This window comes from Myotis daubentonii, chromosome 10, assembly GCF_963259705.1.
Source record: "Myotis daubentonii chromosome 10, mMyoDau2.1, whole genome shotgun sequence".
Lineage (NCBI taxonomy): Eukaryota > Metazoa > Chordata > Mammalia > Chiroptera > Vespertilionidae > Myotis > Myotis daubentonii.
The window spans coordinates 56,039,906-56,059,517 of record NC_081849.1 but is presented as its reverse complement, the minus strand read 5'-3'; the positions used below and the strand labels follow the sequence as shown (position 1 = coordinate 56,059,517).

General features: G+C 36.0%; 1 protein-coding gene across 2 annotated transcripts in view; it reads left to right on the top strand.

Annotated features, from left to right (window-relative positions):
• The window catches only part of DGKB (diacylglycerol kinase beta), a 524,454-nt gene that overhangs the window by 150,208 nt on the left and 354,634 nt on the right, over positions 1-19,612 (top strand). For both annotated transcript variants that reach the window (XM_059712461.1, XM_059712459.1), the window contains 4 exons: positions 5,007-5,124; positions 7,607-7,695; positions 7,786-7,902; positions 15,463-15,561. In XM_059712461.1, coding sequence (XP_059568444.1) covers positions 5,007-5,124; positions 7,607-7,695; positions 7,786-7,902; positions 15,463-15,561 — 423 coding nt within the window. The remainder of the gene's footprint in view (positions 1-5,006; positions 5,125-7,606; positions 7,696-7,785; positions 7,903-15,462; positions 15,562-19,612) is intronic.

Here is a 19,612-nt window from a genome sequence, read left to right as displayed (position 1 = left end):
GTCCTTTAGTTGATCTCTTACCCCCCTACCTAATGCCCCCCAACCCTCCCCGGCCTTCCCGCTGCAGTTTGACAATCTGTTTGAGGCAGCTCTGCCTCTGTATCTATTATTGTTCAAAAGTTTATAATGGTCTCTATTGTCCATGAATGAGTGAGATCATGTGGTATTTTTCCTTTATTGACTGGCTTATTTCACTTAGCATAATGCTCTCCAGTTCCATCCATGACGTTGCAAATGGTAAGAGTTCCTTCCTTTTTACAGCAGCATAGTATTCCATCGTGTAGATGTACCACAGTTTTCTAATCCATTCATCTACAGATGGGCACTTAGGCTGTTTCCAGATCTTAGCTATGGTGAATTGTGCTGCTATGAACATAGGGGTGCATATATCCTTTCTGATTGGTGTTTCTGGTTTCTTGGGATATATTCCTAGAAGTGGGATCACAGGGTCAAATGGGAGTTCCATTTTCAGTTTTTTAAGGAAACTCCATACTGTCTTCCATAGTGGCTGCACCAGTCTGCATTCCCACCAGCAGTGCACAAGTGTTCCTTTTTCTCCACATCCTCTCCAGCACTTGTCGTTTGTTGATTTGTTGATGATAGCCAGTCTGACCGGTGTGAGATGGTACCTCATTGCTGTTTTGATTTGCATCTCTCGGATGATTAGTGACTTTGAGCATGTTTTCATATGTCTCTTGGCTTTCTGGATGTCCTCTTTTGAAAGGTATCTATTTAGGTCCTTTGCCCATTTTTTGATTGGATTGTTTATCTTTCTTTTGTTAAGTTGTATGAGTTCCCTATAAATTTTGGAGATTAGGCCCTTATCAGATATGTCATTGGCAAATATGTTTTCCCACACAGTGGGTTTTCTCGTTGTTTTGTTGATGGTTTCTTTTGCTGTGCAGAAGCTTTTTATTTTGATGTGGTCCCATTTGTTCATTTTCTCTTTAGTTTCAAGTGCCCTAGGAGCTGTATCAGTGAAGAAATTGCTTCGGCATATGTCTGAGATTTTGTTGCCTTTGGATTCTTCTAGAATTTTTATGGTTTCCCGTCGTACATTTAAGTCCTTTATCCATTTTGAGTTTATTTTTGTGTATGGTGTAAGTTGGTGGTCTAGTTTCATTTTCTTGCATATATCTGTCCAATTTTCCCAGCACCATTTATTGAAGAGACTATCTTGGCTCCATTGTATGTTCTTGCCTCCTTTGTCAAATATTAATTGAGCATATTGGTTCGGGCCGATTTCTGGGGTCTCTATTCTATTCCATTGATCTATATACCTATTCTTGTGCCAGTACCAGGCAGTTTTGAGAACAGTGGCTTTGTAATACAACTTGATATCTGGTATTGAGATCCCACCTACTTTGTTCTTTTTCAGGATTGAATAGCGCTTATTATTTAATGAGTTGGAATTAATTTGCAACGTTAGCTCTTCTCTATGTTATACCTGAAGTCAGTCGAAGCGGCACCTGGCTAGGTGTGGGAGTAGGGGCACTTCTGCGGGACCATCGGTGGAATTTCTCCTGGAGGTCTTTTGCAAACCTGGTATTATTTATAATAGTCCTGGTGCAGTTGAACACTATATGTGATCTTGAATGTATGTATTCAGGGAAAATAACAAAAACTTTAGACATCACTGTTGATAATGAAAAACATTTCAAAAGTTCCAAACGGCGTTTTTCCTTTGAAACCTCCGTTTGACTTCCAGGGGATGAAAAGGAGAGGAAGACCTGGCGCTTCTTGTGAACTTGCCTCGGTTTCATCGAGCATGTCTCCGGCACAACCACATCACTGAGCTGCTTCTTTATAAAGCACAGTACTTTATAAATATTAGAAAGGCATTTCTATAAGAACAAGACTTTTATGAAATAAAGTATGGCAAACCTACAGACATCCTTCCGAAAACTTTTGGCTGAAACATTTGAATGTTACAAAGCTCAACCCAATAGCATTGATCATTTTTGCTGTTGATATAACACCAGGCTTCTGAGGAGCTAAATTGCCTTCACAGGTATTGTATAATGAAAGCCCACGCCATGGCCCGGGAGAGGAGAGTGGGTACTTTCATTTCAGTAGAGAGGAAGGCAAGAAGGGTGAAATGGCTTATCCACATTTTCAGAGGAAGCCAGGCATCAAGCCTTCCACATTTCCTCCCCTTTCCTTTCTTACAAAAGTAATTCCTTTCTAAATATTTATTTGCAACAGAAGTACTAATAGGAACATGCTCAGCTGGCTGATAGAATATAGCAAGGGACAGATTCTCCCCCCCCACACTCAAGTTTATAATCTTAATAAGACAAACAAGACAAGACATGAAAATACAGAGTTGGAGTGTAATTTGCACTGCTGAGAAGCAGTTGGCTCCTAGTTTCAATTTCTCCTCTTGAAGTCACATACATATTTCATCTTTTGCATATTTTGGCAATATATCCGGCTAAGAGCTATAAAGCTATTTAATTTGTTTTTTGGTAAAGCATTTTATGTCTGGGTAATGGATTCGTACATCACGTGCAGCCTGTAACATGGCTAAGTGTTCTGATTGACAGAACACCCACGCTCAGACTTGTTTATTTTTGATAAGGAAAATGCCAGCTAACTTAGTCCATATGTGCTCTTCAACAGGATGAGGCTAATTCCCATGTAATGGACAATCATTTAAAAATAAAAAGACAAGGATGATAAGAACAGCAGTACATATGAAAATTGGATTTTTTCCTTTCTTCTTTTCACTTAAAATGTTTTTTAAACATTAAACCATTAGCTTTATCAATATGTTTTTGAAAAATTAACAACCTCATACTTAAACTTTTCACATCAGGGTGTTTTATTCTTATTAGAAGGAACAGAAATTTAAAAATATAAACAGAAATTTAAAAATATAGCAAAGTTGAACAGTTATATAAAGCATTCTGTTCATATGATAAACATAATAGAAATCTTATGACTCAAGCAAACCAGAGCTGGGTCCAAAAATTGCTACAAAGCCTATTTCATATGTTTTGGAAGAAAATTAAAACACTTATGTTTTCTGAAGCCCCCTCCGTGACACCTTCTATATAAGTGCTTTTGTGGAGAGCTCGCTTCTTCTTTGTTGGAACCGTGAATCAGCATTGTCAAGAACTGGGAGGGGTCTGAAATGTTAGCCTCCTTACAAGTGAACAAGTAGGCTTGCCATTGTCATTCTGGACGCTAACAGAGGACATGAAACCCCTGAGTCAGAGACTAAGGACGTTTTAGCTCACAGCGAAGCAAGCAGGAGTTTCATGCCTGAGCCAGCCCTCTGGACCCAAGAAGTCTCAGAAGGGTGATAGAGTCCAGCCCAAGTAATTCCTGTGCAGACCATCAGAGCGTGGAACCACGTCTTAGGGAAACTAAGTTTTTTATATTTTGCAGGAAATAAACTGCTTAAACTTTGCTGAGATGGATGAGCTTTGAATTTTATTTTAACCCACCCTCTGCTCTGGAGGTGACACACAACTCCATTGTTTAAAGCTGTTTGTCACTCAAACACCTTTGAAAAGATAGTCTTGGGGAAAAAGACAGTTCTTGTGCTTACAAAATGTCCAGACATTGCAGAGACCCATGGAGCACCACCTCCCAGGAAGCAGTTCCTCTAATGTTTCATATTCTGATGCTAATTTGACATTTCTGGTTCTAATGTAAGAACTAATTATTATGGATCTAATCTGGTTCAATAAATTTGGTGGTGTATCTCTTCACTGGAAATAAAAAAAAGTGGCTAGGAAACATAATTAATATATTTTAATCAAGAGAAACAAGATGGTCTGGGCAGTTTTATATTATTCCATTCTCTGTTAGAGAGTATGTGCCCCAGCACATATAAGTGCTCAAAAATTTGTTAGGTTAATGTAGTTCTTAATATTCATTTGCTACAACTTGGCCATTTATGACCTATAAAGGTTTTGATTTAATACCAATACATGATATCTGAAATTAGTGGAATTTGATACAATTGGGTGGGTGATACATAAAGACTAGATATTAATGAGAAAGTAATGTTAACAAAAGTAATGATATGTAATAACTTTACTAAGTACATGTAAACTTCTCATAAGGAGTTCAGGGCATTCATAAGCATCATCATTTCATTTTACTTTAATCTTGAACAATGCAGATGTGATTACCTATTAAGTGAAGTGGCTATTATGATATTATATAGTATTTTACTTAGAAGAATAAATAATAATTGCAGTTGTTTTGTTAAAATGTGAAGTAATATAAATTTAAGGTTTTATTGTGGCAAATAGCTATAGTGATTATTGTAAGTAAATACAGTAATACAGTTTCAATATTTTACTATCTTCCTATAGATTACTATTATTCATATTTCATTTAAAAAAAAGAGGAAACCATGATTATGTAATTTAGGTCTTTAAAAAGTTAATTTTAAAAAAATTATTCTTGGAGACATACAAAAATATATTAATATAAACTATAACATATAGGGAATTCCTTAGAATAGCCTTAGACTAGCACAAATAACTGACCTTTAAGTGTTATTCCTTATCCCATCCTTCAGCCTTCTGACAAGATCTAACCACCGACATAAAATTTGCCTATTCCGACTACTAAGCAAGGGTTAACATTCTCTTTCCAGGCTTTCAGCTGTGAGGCGCTTTCACGCATCTCTCTTTGCTTATGCATGTATCTGTTTATGGGATTGTACTAAGGAGAAGGCATTCAAAGTCGAGGCAGACAGGTCCCTCCGTTTGGTAGGTCATCATGACAGTTTGGGACATGCTGTTGAACCGCTGACATTAGACAAAGACGTGTGGGTTGCTATAGCATCCGAGATTTGTTAGCAGGGCCTCATTCCACTAGCTCACATGTGGTTTTCTAGACTCTGTGGCGACCTTGGAGAAAGTCAGGGATGAAATAACAGATTGTCTTCAAGTGCTTCAGGCCAGCTCTGAATGTTATTGGCAGTTGCATATTCCACTGTTTATTTCATTAAGTGCAATCTGTTTCTCTTACGTCCCGTGCAGAACGTGAAAGATGATGGCCAGCATGTGTGGAGGCTCAAGCACTTTAACAAACCTGCCTACTGCAACCTCTGCCTGAACATGCTGATCGGGGTGGGCAAGCAGGGCCTTTGCTGCTCCTGTGAGTATGCTGTTCCGCCTGCACGTCATCACCTCCAGCCAGGAAAGGTGGAGATTTATGGAAATGTCCCACTTGTAGATGGAGACCTAGGGAACGATCCTGACCCTGCCTGTAACTATGATTTATACTTCCCTGTGGTATACTTCTGAATGTGGAGGCCACTCTCCTTTTAACTTTCTTCAGTTTTGGAAAACCCTCTCTTAGAAAAAAGCTAAGGAGATTTTCCAGTTCATTAGCCATTTTCTTTTCACTGTAGTTTAATTTATTCATTGTTTCCATTTCCACTGAGATTATTATAAAAATTTCCAAGAGTTTCTCCTATTTATATCTATTTCAGATGTATCCTTTTCTCTTCTTTTTGTTTCTTTCCTTTTCTTTCTTTCTAAGTTAGCCACCTGATTTACATTGATTTCTCATGAGTCACCTCCTTCAGGTCTTTAAAAAAACAGGTAAATTAATTGACTCACTTTGCATTCAAATTAAGAAATCACAAGAAATATACACTAATCTTACAACATAGACACATTATTTTGAATGCTATTGTGAGGAAAATTCCTATGTGATTAATGTATATTGGAACCCAAAGCCTTGCCAGTTCATGAGTTGTGGGTATTATTTTCAGTTCAGTAAATTTATTTTTGCAATTTTCATTGTATTCTATTAAGTGAGTCATGCCCAATAGAATTTTCTAATAATTTACTTTAAAATTAATTTATAAGTCACCTAAGGGTTTTTAAATCTGTACCATGTATGTCTGAGAAATTTTTGCATCCCCTGATGCCTCTTTTAAAACAGAGGGTATATTGTGTCCTCCTCACCTAAGTGTGAAGTTGTCTTGGTCAGGTGATTTGTCCATCTACACCCTTGTCAGTTATGGAACTGTCAAGTTTATTAAACACATGCCGTTTTTGTGTATTTATATTAAATCTAATCTCTTACTTGGCTTTCATACAATATGTCATTTTCAGGTATTATTTTTAGCAAGTAGTTTCTTTGGTAGTATATTTGAGAACTGACTTTCTCTCAGATGTGTTAGCTCATTAAAAAGCATGTTTCAGGGCCACATGTAAGTGTTTTCCTGTTTAAGGATTTTAATAAGTTACATGAAATTGTCAGGTGTTGACTTCAACTTCTAAATGGTGGTTCCACTTGAAAGGCTCGTTTCACTAGAACATTCTCCATGTACAGGGGAAGTACTTTGTTTTAAAGTTCTAGTATTCGTAAGGAAAATTATTTCTCATGGTAGATTTCATTGATGGGAGCATAGGAAACACAATAACTTTCAAGTAAGGTGAGAGATGTTAAGGCGAGAATTTTTGCTCACAAATTTTAAGTGATTAGTGTGGTAAATGCAGTACTCTTCATATAATTGTCCGTATAGAAGACAAATGGACAAACCTGCCTACTGCAACTAGTTGTATGGAATAAATGTATGGAATAAAAATTAAATAAAAGACAACCAAGTAGCCCTCTAAACAGAAAAGAGAGAACGTGTGTTTTCTTCCTCAGTGTTGCAAATGTGAATAAAATGGAAAAGTTTTACTTTATAAATATTATGTGGATTAGACGTTTTTTGTTTAAATTTTATGCAGTGGTTCGTTTTTGTTTGTTTTGTTAAGAGGGCTACATGGTTGTTTTCTATTTAATCTTTATTCCATACATTAATACATTTAGAACTCTAAATTGTTCTGTTATTAAAAGAATATCTGTATATAGTCCTAAGTTATTTTCATAACCAAGCCATGAAATAGTTTGAAGATGTCAATGAAATATATGTCTTGGTCTTATGTCACAATTTACATAGATATATAGATAGGTTTTATTTGTATAGATGCATATTTGCTTATAAATATAAATTTTCTTTGCATTTGTGTGTTTTTTATAACAAGCTGCCTCACGAAGGCTGTTCCTTTTGGACAAACAATGCCATGAGGACAAACGAGGAGGGATGGACTGTCTCTAAAGGCCTGGCTTGTATGACGAAATATATTGTCTGGAAATAGACTAATCAGCCATTTAAGGTTTAGATAAATCAATAGACCAAATAGCATAAACTCACAGACTTTTATTCCCATGACTGCCAGCTGCTCTCATGCCTATACTTCGTAAAATATAGATCTCTTTTTCTAGCAAATGACACCAAGACATTTGGCAGTCATCAATTTGCCTTTAATATATTTTTTTTTTTGTCATCTGGAAGTTATTGTGAAAAATTTGAGGGGGTTCTGATTTCATTAAGCATTTCCTGCTATGCCATGATAGAGGAGTCTTGGTTTTTCACATGCATAATATTTCCTGTGCTAATTGGTCTTTTGTATTCCATGGTAAAAACAGTCGACTTGGACTTTTCCTTGATGTGGCTGATTGGATTGATTAGGGAGCAGTGGATATGAAATGAGATTCAGTTAATGTCATTCTTTCCCTGTAAAATGGCAGCCAGGGCCAGGATGAGCTCTGAATGTGTGTCCATATTTCCTTGCAGTTTGTAAGTACACAGTGCACGAGCGCTGCGTGGCTAGAGCGCCTCCTTCCTGCATCAAGACCTATGTGAAGTCCAAGAAGAACACTGATGTAAGTGTGTGGCCGGGCTGGCTTCCTGAGGGCGGTCTTTAATGGCTCATAGGAGTCTCCTCTTACCATCACATTCTTGTTCTGTTCTAGGTCATGCACCATTACTGGGTTGAAGGCAACTGCCCAACCAAGTGTGATAAGTGCCATAAAACTGTCAAATGTTACCAGGGCCTGACAGGACTGCATTGTGTTTGGTGTCATATCACAGTGAGTAACATTGGAAATCAAATCTCTAGAATCCACTCACTTTGAAGACTGTATCCAAACTCTCCCAGTCCGACCCTGGAAGAGCACTCTGAATTCAGACTAAGCATTATGTCATCTGGCTCCCAAAGGGAGAAAGTTGGAGTCAGATTTGTCCTCATAGAATCCAGAATTTTAGAGCTAGTGACAACCTCAGAGGCAATACTGTCGCACACTTTGCAACTTGTGTCTGGTGGAGCCACAGCCAGGTGTGGGCAATGAGCATGGGATCCTGATTGGATAGAGTTCATCTTCCCTCCCCTCCACAACCGTATTTTGGTAGAGTTTTCTGTTTTACATATGTACATTCATTTTAATCTCATAATCTCTGGACTTGAAAAGGGTAGAAGAGTGAACAATGTGGTGCAAAGCTTAATTATATAGTAAAGATACTAAGGTCAAGGAAAGCTAAGCCAATTGACCTTGACCACATGGCTAAGTAGAGAGGCAAGTGTGTTCATATTTAGTTATTGATGCTTCTAAGAATTCACTTATCCCTTCTTTACAACATGCTGTTACGTTAGTTCAGTCATAAAATGAAAGATAAGAGATGTAGAGGTAACTTCATTTATGGTATTGACAATAGGAAAAGAAGAGGCAAATTGGTCTTTCCTGTAAAACTTTAGGACTTTACCTGGTTTGCATAATTGTTGAAGCCCACTTCAAATAACCTCTGGAATAAATGCATTTGTTAGATGGTACCACTGATGTTTCATCTTTATTTTCTGGGGATTAATTAGAATGGACATTTTCAAGAATAGCCATTTTTGACAACATAATAAACAATTATTTATAGGACTGGATGTGTTTGGTTTTTTTTGCCAATTGGTTTTGTTTTGTTTTGCTTCTAGCTAGTATTTGAGTTCTCTTGTTGTAGGACAAATTGTTCTTGCTTTTGTGGGAATGAAACAGGTAGGAGCTCTCAGTTAAGCAAATGAGTTTCTTTGTAGTGTCCTTCACTCCCTCCACCCTATTTAAAATTTTTTCTTAAACACACATACACATAGGATAATGAGACAAACTGTGACTTGCTTTTCAAAAATAAAATTAAATACTTTTTAAAGCGAACATATTTTCTTCAATGGTTTTCAGATATTAAATTGTATTTACATTTGAAACTTCCTCGATTATGAAAAAGTTTTATTTTTTGAAGTGTTTAGTTATTATAATAGGGTGTCCAACAATGATTTAAATTACACATAAGAATTACTCAGCCCTAGCCGGTTTTGCTCAGTGGATAGAGCATCAGCCTGCGGACTGTAGGTTCCCAGGTTCGATTCCGGCCAAGGGCAATTACCTTGGTTGCGGGCACATCCCCAGTGGGAGGTGTGCAAGAGGCAGCTGATCAATGTTTCTCTCTCATCGATGTTTCTAACTCTCTATCCCTCTCCCTTCCTCTCTGTAAAAAATCAATAAAATATATATTTTTTAAAAAGAATTAGTCAAACATGCTGAGTCCTCAGTTTTAAGAAAACCAGGATTTTATTTTTTTAAAAATTTATGCATATTAAAAATGGTTATTTTTTTTCTTGTACCTCTATGAAATATATAGATTTTGTAGGAGCCTACTCCTCTTATTTTTTCTATATACTGCATCTTTCATTAGTTACTTTTTTCTTAGTTACATTTTTAACAGAAACTGAAACTAGAGAATATTAGAATTTATTTCTTCTTTTTATTTCAAGTTATTTTCTCATTCTTCATAAATTTCAAATGTCTTGTCTTAAGTTCATTCTTTTTGTTTTCCCAAAAAAATGTGTTTTAAATGTGTACTCAGCTTGAACACTAAAGATATGCATTGCTACCTCTCCTAATAGCAAAGCTTTAGAGCTTTCAGAATTTTCTTTATTTGACATCTCTCCTCCCATCTGCATTTAATCTTTATGAAGTATGTCTACCACCCTTTCCATTCTATGGGAACCACTCTCCACAAAGTTCCCATTACTAGTGGTTCCCTACTGATATGGCATTTTGAAATTATTTTTGTTTGTATTCCATTTTGTTTTTCTCATTTTATTTCTTTTGTGTTAATAATTTCTTTCATCTATGACTCCAAAATCTACATTTCTAGCTCAACCATTGACCAGCTAGACATTTATATTTGGTCTTGATCCTGGCCCCCACCTTGCAAGAAATTAGGTCCTTCTTTTTTATAAGATGGAAGAGTTCCACTTCCGAATAAGCTTTACTTTTTAAAAATCTATGGATTTTTATGTTTAAATCAGTTCAGACAACAGGCCCTAACATGTTAACTAAAGATCAATGTGTACATGGAGATAATTCTATTTGTTCACTATGGCAGAACACAGTCTAAATCAAGCACGTGAAACTCAAAGGCTTACAGGGGCCAAATAAACAAGGTTTAAGTCTATGCGGGCCGCAAAAAAACAAAAGCTTCAATTTTCATAGAAATGTGGGTTTATTTTGATGGAGACATGCTGAATACAAAGGGCTGAAATAAATAAGTAATTGTTAACATAAAATAATAGAACATTTTAATAAAAATTAACATTTTTTTCTTGAACATTAACTTACCAGACACTGAATAACTGCACAGATTAATAAGCGTAATGCAAATAAACCAATTTTCCTTGTTCTCTGAAAGTGAAATATTTCCTGTTGCGCACCCCAACAAGTCAGCCCAAGACTAATGACGTGGCAATCGGCTGTTTAAATATTCGCTGCTGATATTAGTGGAGAGAAATGGTGCATCTGCGCATAAGGGAAATGAATGCAACACAATGATAGTAATCAGTCCTTAGGGAACGTTATAGCTCGTTATTAATAATTATGTATAACAGGATATTGTAAAAATTAAGTTATGAAATTTCTATTAAAACATTTCTTACGTACTGTTATATTGGCTGGGCCTCAACAGTATTCATAGTGGGCCACATGCGGACTGTGGGCCGTGAGTTTGACATGCTTGGTCTAAACTGTAAATGTCTTTATATCCCTCAGTTCTACTCAGAAAATAAGCCAACCATGGTTTAAGGCACCGTGGTTTAAGGCAGAGTCAGAAAAAATGGCTGTCCTCTTACAGCCTGAGTTGTTTCCATCCTGAGGCTTCCGGCCCACCTCAAGCTCATTTGCTGTAAACCATGGTCTCCAGGGCCCCATGGGTATTTGGGTTGTGAAACAAGAATCACACAAAAAAATAAGAGAGTTCTCATATATTCAGAAAAATATATTACCTTATCAAAAGTAACTCTAGCCTCTGAGTACGTTTGGATTTTTTATTTTAAGCAATTATAAAAACTAATTAATATATTGATTTTGTGCCTCGGTTAAACAGAATATTTTACTAAGACCATTTATATATTTAGTATAACTCATACTTTCTTCTTTAACCACGGTGTGCAAATTTTAGTGTCAAGTTGATTTGCTCTTGACCGATGCTCACCGACGACTACTGATTGCCTTTAAACAAACAGAATCTTCTTTCTTATGTCTTCATACATCCCAGAAAGTGCTATTCATGTAGCAAAGAGCTAGCAGAAGTTGTGGCATTGATGGAATATGGCACCATCGATATGGAGCTTTTAGAAAGCCTATCTGAATGAAGTCCAGGAGGAATAGAGTTCAGAGAGAAACAGACTAGTTGACTTCATTTCAGGGTTCTCCAAATGCTATTACTTCCTTTTATATATTACCTTTGGAGATGGCTCGAGTCTTAGAAGTCAGATTGATTAGATTATTAAGATGGTCATTCTCCAACTAATAAGATAGTAGGTGTGTAATCTTGGGCCAGGTATTGGGTCATGTCCTAATTTGTAAAATAGAGTTAATGATATCTGTATTGTAGGATTGTTAATAATAATTCAATAAGTAGATGTGTTTAGGACAGAACCTCATACATAGTAGGTGCTCAGTAATTGACAATTATTATCATAGTGAAACCTAGGTAACATATTATGTAGGGTCACAAAACCCAGCTCCTGGCTCATGGAAGACACGCCATGAATATTACTCAGGCCATTTCTCTCTCCCCTCTGGACGGATCGGTGGTTGCCCAGTCAAAGTTGGAACAGCAGTTCCAGTTCTGAAAACATCCAGGATCATGTGATACTGATTCTCACAAAATCCTAGGTGAAGCTCATAGCAACTATTCTAACTCTATCAGACTTGGTATCATCATGCTTCTAGTAATTGGAAATAGAGTTAGCAGTCTACTTATTTTATTCTTGTCTTTCACCTTTATCTCCTATAGCCAACCCATCACTGAGACTTGAAATTTTCTCCTTAAAATATCTCTCTCTCTCTCTCTCTCTCTCTCTCTCTCTCTCTCTCTCTCTCTCTCTCTCGGATTTCAGTTTTTGTCTCCATCGTTCACAGCCCAAGTGTAAGCTCTTAGCACCCCTTAACTAGATTAGATCTGAATCTCTTGGCTTATCTCCTTAACAGAAGGTACTTTTCCTATAATGCAGGCTGCTTATCACCTCCAGAATCATTTTCTGAAAATACTAGTTTATTATCATATGCCACCTTCAGCAACCTCTAATAGCTGTGTGATAATAAATGCAACCCTCACCTCCTATCCTGGCCTGCCTTTCAGTTCCTCAAATATCAGACCCTAAGCTAAGGCACATGGCGTATATACTGTTCCCTTCTGTGGTGCCCCTTAGGGAGCTCCCCATATTGGTTGACAGTCCCTTGGGAAGGCCATGCTCCCCTGCTACCTGATATTGTGCTTACTCTAATCCCTTCAGTAGGCCCAATTTACATTTTTAATACATCTCAAGAACATATTAAATTCTATAACTTTCTTGAACATTTCCTTGACATACTATTTCTTTTTTTCTGAACACTTTCTGTACTTTTAATCCACACCCAAAGGAAAATCTCGATGCTCTCCAGTGGTTGTATGCTGCATGCTGACATTGTCTACACTGCTAGACTACCATCTGATCCAGCTCTGGTCCAACATACACGTTATTTCCCTAATTCCTTGATGGAATGCTTAATTTAGAGAAGGCCCTCTCTAAGTTAAATGTAATGACTGATATACTACTCTTCTTACTATAAATGTGTATTTTACATATGTGACTTAAATTCAGTTTTTAAAGAAATCTTGCAATATTCAAATATACAGCAGCTATGCAAGTTCAGATAAATTTTTAAAGTTATAAACCCATTTTAACACCTCCTGTAAGTACGTACCTCTGATTTCTTGATGTTATTCTATTTTTGCCATTTGTAGTTATAAAGATAGGCTCTTTGAACTGAATTCTATCTTCAGTAAATCTAACCAGTTAAGGAAATTAAAAACAGAAAAATCCTGTTATAACAGGTCATGTGTGGTCAATGCTGGCAAGATGTTCAAAGGGCCCTGCCCCTCTGTCCTTCAGAGTCCCTGGAAACAGCAACTAAGATTAAAAATCAGTACTTTCTCACCCTGTGCACACAAGAATTTTTATCTTGGATCCTGCTATTTATAAGGGCTTCTTAGAGTCTGCATTCTCAGTTTTAGAGAGGTTGTGCAGGTTCAGAAAGCTAAAGCTTTTTCTCTGGGAAACCCTGGTACTTAAGAGCCTGAAGACACATAGTCTGTCCTTGGTTTTGGTTCAGTTTTCACACTGATTGGCATGCTTGTTTCCTAAGACTACCATACCAAAATATTACAAAATGCGTGATGTAGCCTCATTCTCTCATTGTTCTGGAGGCTAGAAATCCAAATCAGATGTCAACTGGACCATGCTCCCGCTGAAGGCTGTAGGGTAGAACTCTTCCTTGCCTCTCTCTTCCTTGTTTTGGTGGTTGATGGCAATCCTTGTTATTCCTCAACTTGCAGCTTCATCACCAAATCCCGAACTCTGTTGTCACACATGTCCTTCTTCCCTCCATGTCTGTCTGTCTGCGTCCAGGTTTCTCTTTTTCTATAAGGATACCAGTCATTGGGTTAGGGCTCAAACTATTCCAGTGTAACTTCATCTGAACTTGAACACATTCATAGCTACCAGGAGTGAGGATTTCAACATATCTAATCTGGGGAATCTAATTCAACCCATAACACTTGGTAATCCATTACCTCTAAATCCCAAATTCCAGGGCCACGATTTAGTCTAAGAAAATTGATTAAGTACAATAAGTTAATAATACATTTAAGCTAGTCACTAATTTTATTTTGAAGAAAATATGCATTTCCCAAATCAGTGTTCATTTAATTAGCTCTGTTTTTTTTCCCCCTGTGGTTTCAACTGCTTCTTTATTTTCAACATCTCTTGCCTCTTGACAAAGATCAGCAGTTCCTGATTAGATTAAGCCACTTTTTTTTTTTATAAGAAGTTAACATGCTGCTGACAAGCAGAGCTGCTAATTATGGATGAATGTGTAAAAGTGCTTTTATTTCAGATAATGCAGCCACATGTGCATGGCTACAGTACAAGTAGCCGTAACTCCAAATCCAAGGCAGGGAGTTAGCATAGAAGACTTTCTAGGTTGAAGGACAATAGAAATACCCCCTTCCATAGAGTGTCATCAGCCACAGTAAGTCAGCACTCTTTATACTCCTATCCTTGGTTTCCAAGTAACTGTTACAGAGGTAAGTTTATTGTGAAATTTAATTTTCCGTGACTTAAAAGGGGGAGCTTTTGAGTCAAAACTGCAATAAGCTGTACATAGTTCCTTTTTTTGTTTTAAATAAGAGATGTTATTTATTTTTTAAATCATTTTTAACATGTATAATTTTTAAAATTATAATATTTCACATTAAATTGATATGGAATGGGGCAGGAGAAGTCCCTAGAAGCATTTAAGTAAACAACTGTTACTTTAGCAAATCTGTATGATTCCAATAAAACTTACCACCTCAATTTTTTTTAACATATCACTATTTAATGTAGTATGTTATAACGTCTCAATTTAAATTTATGGCCAACATTGATTCAAGTATCTGTTTAGGTTTATATATGTTGAAAAGTAAGTAATACATTGTATGATTATGCGCTAGATTGTTGTAGAGCTGATAAACACAGTATAAAGGTACATTTTTATAATGATAATCATCTTCTTATATTTATATCCTGCTCCTACTGAGATGAATCTCTGGTTACATTTACATATTGAATTACAAAGTTGAAACTAATGATGGGATCAATTATGCCCCATACTGAGCTGTGCACTTTGGAATGACTTTGAGAAAACAGGAGGGTCAAAAAAAAAAAAAGCATCTACAGTGCACAGTGGTTGCAAGATTATGCTAAGGAAGAACTTTAATGGACAATAATGTGTGTTTGTCAAAGAAATCAGGTTTCTTTTGGTATAAAACCTAAAGCCCATTTTTAATATAAACATTTCTGAGAATTAGGAAATATATAGGCTGTGTCGTGAAAGTTGCTGCGTGGTTTATTTACGGTAGATATATAAGGGCAAATGCAATATGCATCTGATTATGATCCTGCTTGTTTGTTCTTATAATTCTTTTCAGGTACCTTTAAAGTATTTACTGTTTCTGAGTTGAAATACAATCTGTCCTATGTTTGCTGTTGTGCAAAATGTGAGAGTGTCCTCTCTCTCCTTTCCCAGCTGCATAATAAATGTGCTTCTCATCTAAAACCTGAATGTGACTGCGGACCTTTGAAGGACCATATTCTACCACCCACAACAATCTGTCCCGTGGTACTGGTGAGTCCCTTCTCCTCATGTTACTATAACTTGGGGTTCCTATGACTGACTCGGAGACCTAACCGCTAAACGCTTCCAGAGCTAATAGTCTATTGATCAAGGCAGAACTGTACGGATATAAAACACTTCATTGCTTCAGAGAAGATACCTTTTCCCACTGTATTTTCTTTCTCCTTCATGGCGCAATAAACATTTTAGTGAGGTGTGTCTACCTGAAGCTGACTCAGCTTTTAACACTGAGTCATGCTATACTTACCAGAAATTGTATAGGCAGAACTCCTCTACATTTTACATGGTTTATAGATCCAGCTTCGCAGAATAATGAATTTATTCTTATGGACAGTTTTGCTGGGGATGCACATTATATATCTGCAATGTGAAGGTCTCTCATCTGGGTCAGAGGCTACCTAGCATGAGGACACATACCTTGAAGAAAGCTATGCATTGCCATCAGGAGTATTTTATTTTATATCAGTGAACAATACATTGAACTACCAGAAAAGTAACTACTTAATGCATTAAATTTACAAGTGAAAAATGGATAAGGAAGACAAAGTAACTCTGAAAAGAGCAAGCCTTGATAGAAAGAGAAGCAAATGGTCAATGAGAATGTTCATGATACATTTCAAAACCCAAACTGTTTCTGAAGCGAAACAGTTATTTTACAAAACAAGTGATTTTATATCCACAATGCAGTTTTCATTTTTAAAAATCACATGAAAATTAAGTAGCTGCAACTTCAGTTGGATATAATAAAAATACAACTAAGAAACGTTAGACAAATACTTTTCTAAAGGTCAACTTAGAAATTAATCAAATTACTCAATTTGTACCCACTTATGATTCATTTTGTAATTATCTGTAAAATACTGGTTGTATTTTAAATGTCCTTTAAAAAAATTACTAAAAACTCGTCATTTTCTCAAACTGCAAATATAAAGCAAAGGAAAATACGTCCACATTGCTGAGACTAGCAATAACTAATTCTAACTTTCCTTTCTTCATGTAAAATTTATTAGACATCCTGTAGTAAAAAAGATTAATTAAAATTAATGAGAGCCGTGTAAAAATAGTTTTTATTTTAGATGAATGTGGGTGTTGTTTGTATACTTTTATAGTATTTTCTTAAAGAGAAAAGACTTGTAGAGTTTTCATACATTTTTGCTCTTTAAAAAGTGGAGTAATTTGCTAGTTTAGATGCATTTTTGGTCTCAGAATTTATCTCTGAGAACTAATATATTATGTCATCCTGTCATCCAGCTGCCTTTGCGAGTTCTATTGTGTGAGCCAGAGGAGGACTACTTCTTTGGCCCACTTAACACCAACTTCTGGTCACATAAAGTCAAACATGAGATAGACTCTCTCTGTCACTCTGTCCTTTCTTTCTTTGAGAGAATTAAAGGTAAAGAATGTGTGTCCTGTGAATATTCTTCTATTAATCTTGCAAACCCTTCTATTGCTTTTTGTTCACTTGATTCTGAAGATTTATTTTTCGGCACAGAATCTTACTGCAGTTTTAATCATGATATGTATCTCATTATTTGCTGTTTTATCATTTTCTTGGTACTCTCTCCTCTGAAGTATTAGGCACTATTGACGGTTTCATCCTTCAACTTCTACCTTTCACTGACTTTCATTGATATAACACTCTCCTGCCCCTTCTTGTGTTTCTCTGGATGCTGCATTGTAGTATCTTTTCTGGCTTCCATGACTCCAACCTGCCCTACATTGATGCATTTCTGTGCTCTGCCCTTGCATGTCACAAGCTTTCCACCCTTAACTTCTTCCCAGTGGGATCCTGTTTATTTGTTTCATTACCCACTTAATTTATATTTAGTTCATCCTCCTTTTCTGAATCTCAAACCTGCAATCTGTAGGGCCCATGATGTTTTATGTGCCAAATGTATTATTTTACTTAATGTAATTAAAATAACTTATTTATGAAGCACATGTACTATACCAGCTACTGTACCAAACTTTTATTCATTCATTAAACATGTATTTATTGAGTGTCTATTACGTGCCAAAAATATTATAGATGGGGGAAATAGTAAAATGTTAAATAAAATATTTACCTTCATAGAGTTTTCATTCCAATGGGGTGAAATTGAAAATAAACAATGCAATAAGTAAATTGTTTAGTACCTAGTTATATTAAAATACTGATTGGTTTTTAAATGTAAAGAAGAAAATTAAAGCAGGAGAAGGAGAGAATAAATGCTGGGGCTAAGATTAATATTATGACTATTCTCATTTTACATATGAGGAAACTGAGACACAGGTTAAGTGAATTTCCCGTGTCACATGGCTATGCAGTAGCAATTCAGGATTGGAACCCAGGAAGTACCACTCCAGAACTTGTGCACTGAGCTGATCATTCCCACCCTTTCTCTAAATTCCTAAAGGGACTTTCTCCTATATGTCTCATCTCTGTGAATAGAATCTTAAAACCCCTGCTGTCCCGAGCCAGAAACCTAAGGCTCATCATTAATGCTGCCTCATCCTGAATATCAAATTCATCATTTGGTGCCTGTATTGTTTTTTTTAATCCTTTTCTTTCCTTCAGCCCAACCGTGACACCTGAAAGGTCACCCTCACAAATTGCTCCCCTGGCTTGTCCTGGTAGCATCATTCCTAATTGTCTCCTTTCCACGGACCCTCCATTCTGCTTCCTGTCCCCACTTTCAAACATGCAACAAAATATTTTTCTGCTTAGCTGTATTAAAGTAAACATTTTCAGTGATTCCTTGTTTGAAATCCAAACTCTCCAGAATGGTAAACAAGGCTCAAACTAGAGCAACCCAACCAATCCTTACATATCACCTTATATACTAGATATCAAGAATAATTTGAACTACTTGTAGTTCTCTAAGTACACCTGCTCTATAAAACCTTTGGGATTTTTTTTGTATATGTTAATTAATCAGCCTAAACGTTGATTTAAAATTTCCCACCAGGTAAAGTAGAAATCAAAGTTTTCTTATCATGGAATAATTACATTAACTATTAAACCCATTAACAGTTTAAATACTAATAAATTAGACAAATTAATAAAGTTGTTCTGTCCACAAACCTGCTTAATCTGCTCTTGACTGATGGCCTCTGAGGCTTTTTCAATTTGTAAACTCTCATTAATATTCCAGGAATGATTCATACCCCATCACTGCTGTAAATTTTTAATCTTTTGTTTAAAGAACATTATTAGTACTCACAAATAATATAACTTGTTTTTTTTATTCTTTAGTAACAATTTATTTCTTAAAAATTATTAGTTTGTCATGCTAATGTTCTCTAAGAAAAGCAAGCGAGGTTCAGACTCAGTTTTTGCAAATGGCAATAAATATATCTGTCACATTCTAGAAAATATAAAATGAAGACTTAAGCTATCTAGTTTTGTTGCAGTGTTCGTTTGTTTGTTGTTTTTTCCTTTGCTTTGGCTCTGTAGTCAAGAATTGGTTATTGAATGAGTGATATAAACTCACTATATACCCCTAACTCATAATTGAGGCATCTAAATGATATATTACCAGGTCAAGCTGTCTATTTTAGGACATCTTTTCAGGTTTTAGGACATCATATTTTCAACATTTCTGTAATACCCTTCTCAGCCTTTCAATTTCTCCCTAATACTTGTTATTAACTTTAATACTTGTTATTAACCATATATGTGCATTCTCCTGTTATTGAAATTATTAAGGTAAGCATCTTTTCTGCACCGATGACATGCTTTTATAAGCATGCACTACAAATGGCTTCCACAGACAATTGCTCTTGATGGTGCCTATTGCCATAAAAATGGACTAAAACCAACTACTCTGAAATGAAAATAAAAATGTAATCTCCAGTGATTCCATACATCAGATATAATCACTGTTTTTTTGGGTTGCGCTTGGCATCTAGCATATTTTGAGGATACTGTCATAAAACTACATTGCTTAAAATTTATGTAGTGTAGGAATTTTATCAATATTTTTATGAGTTTTTTTTTTTAATGTGTGCAGGTACTTATAATGCTTTCTTTGAAAAAACTTTCAGCAAAATTGATTACAAC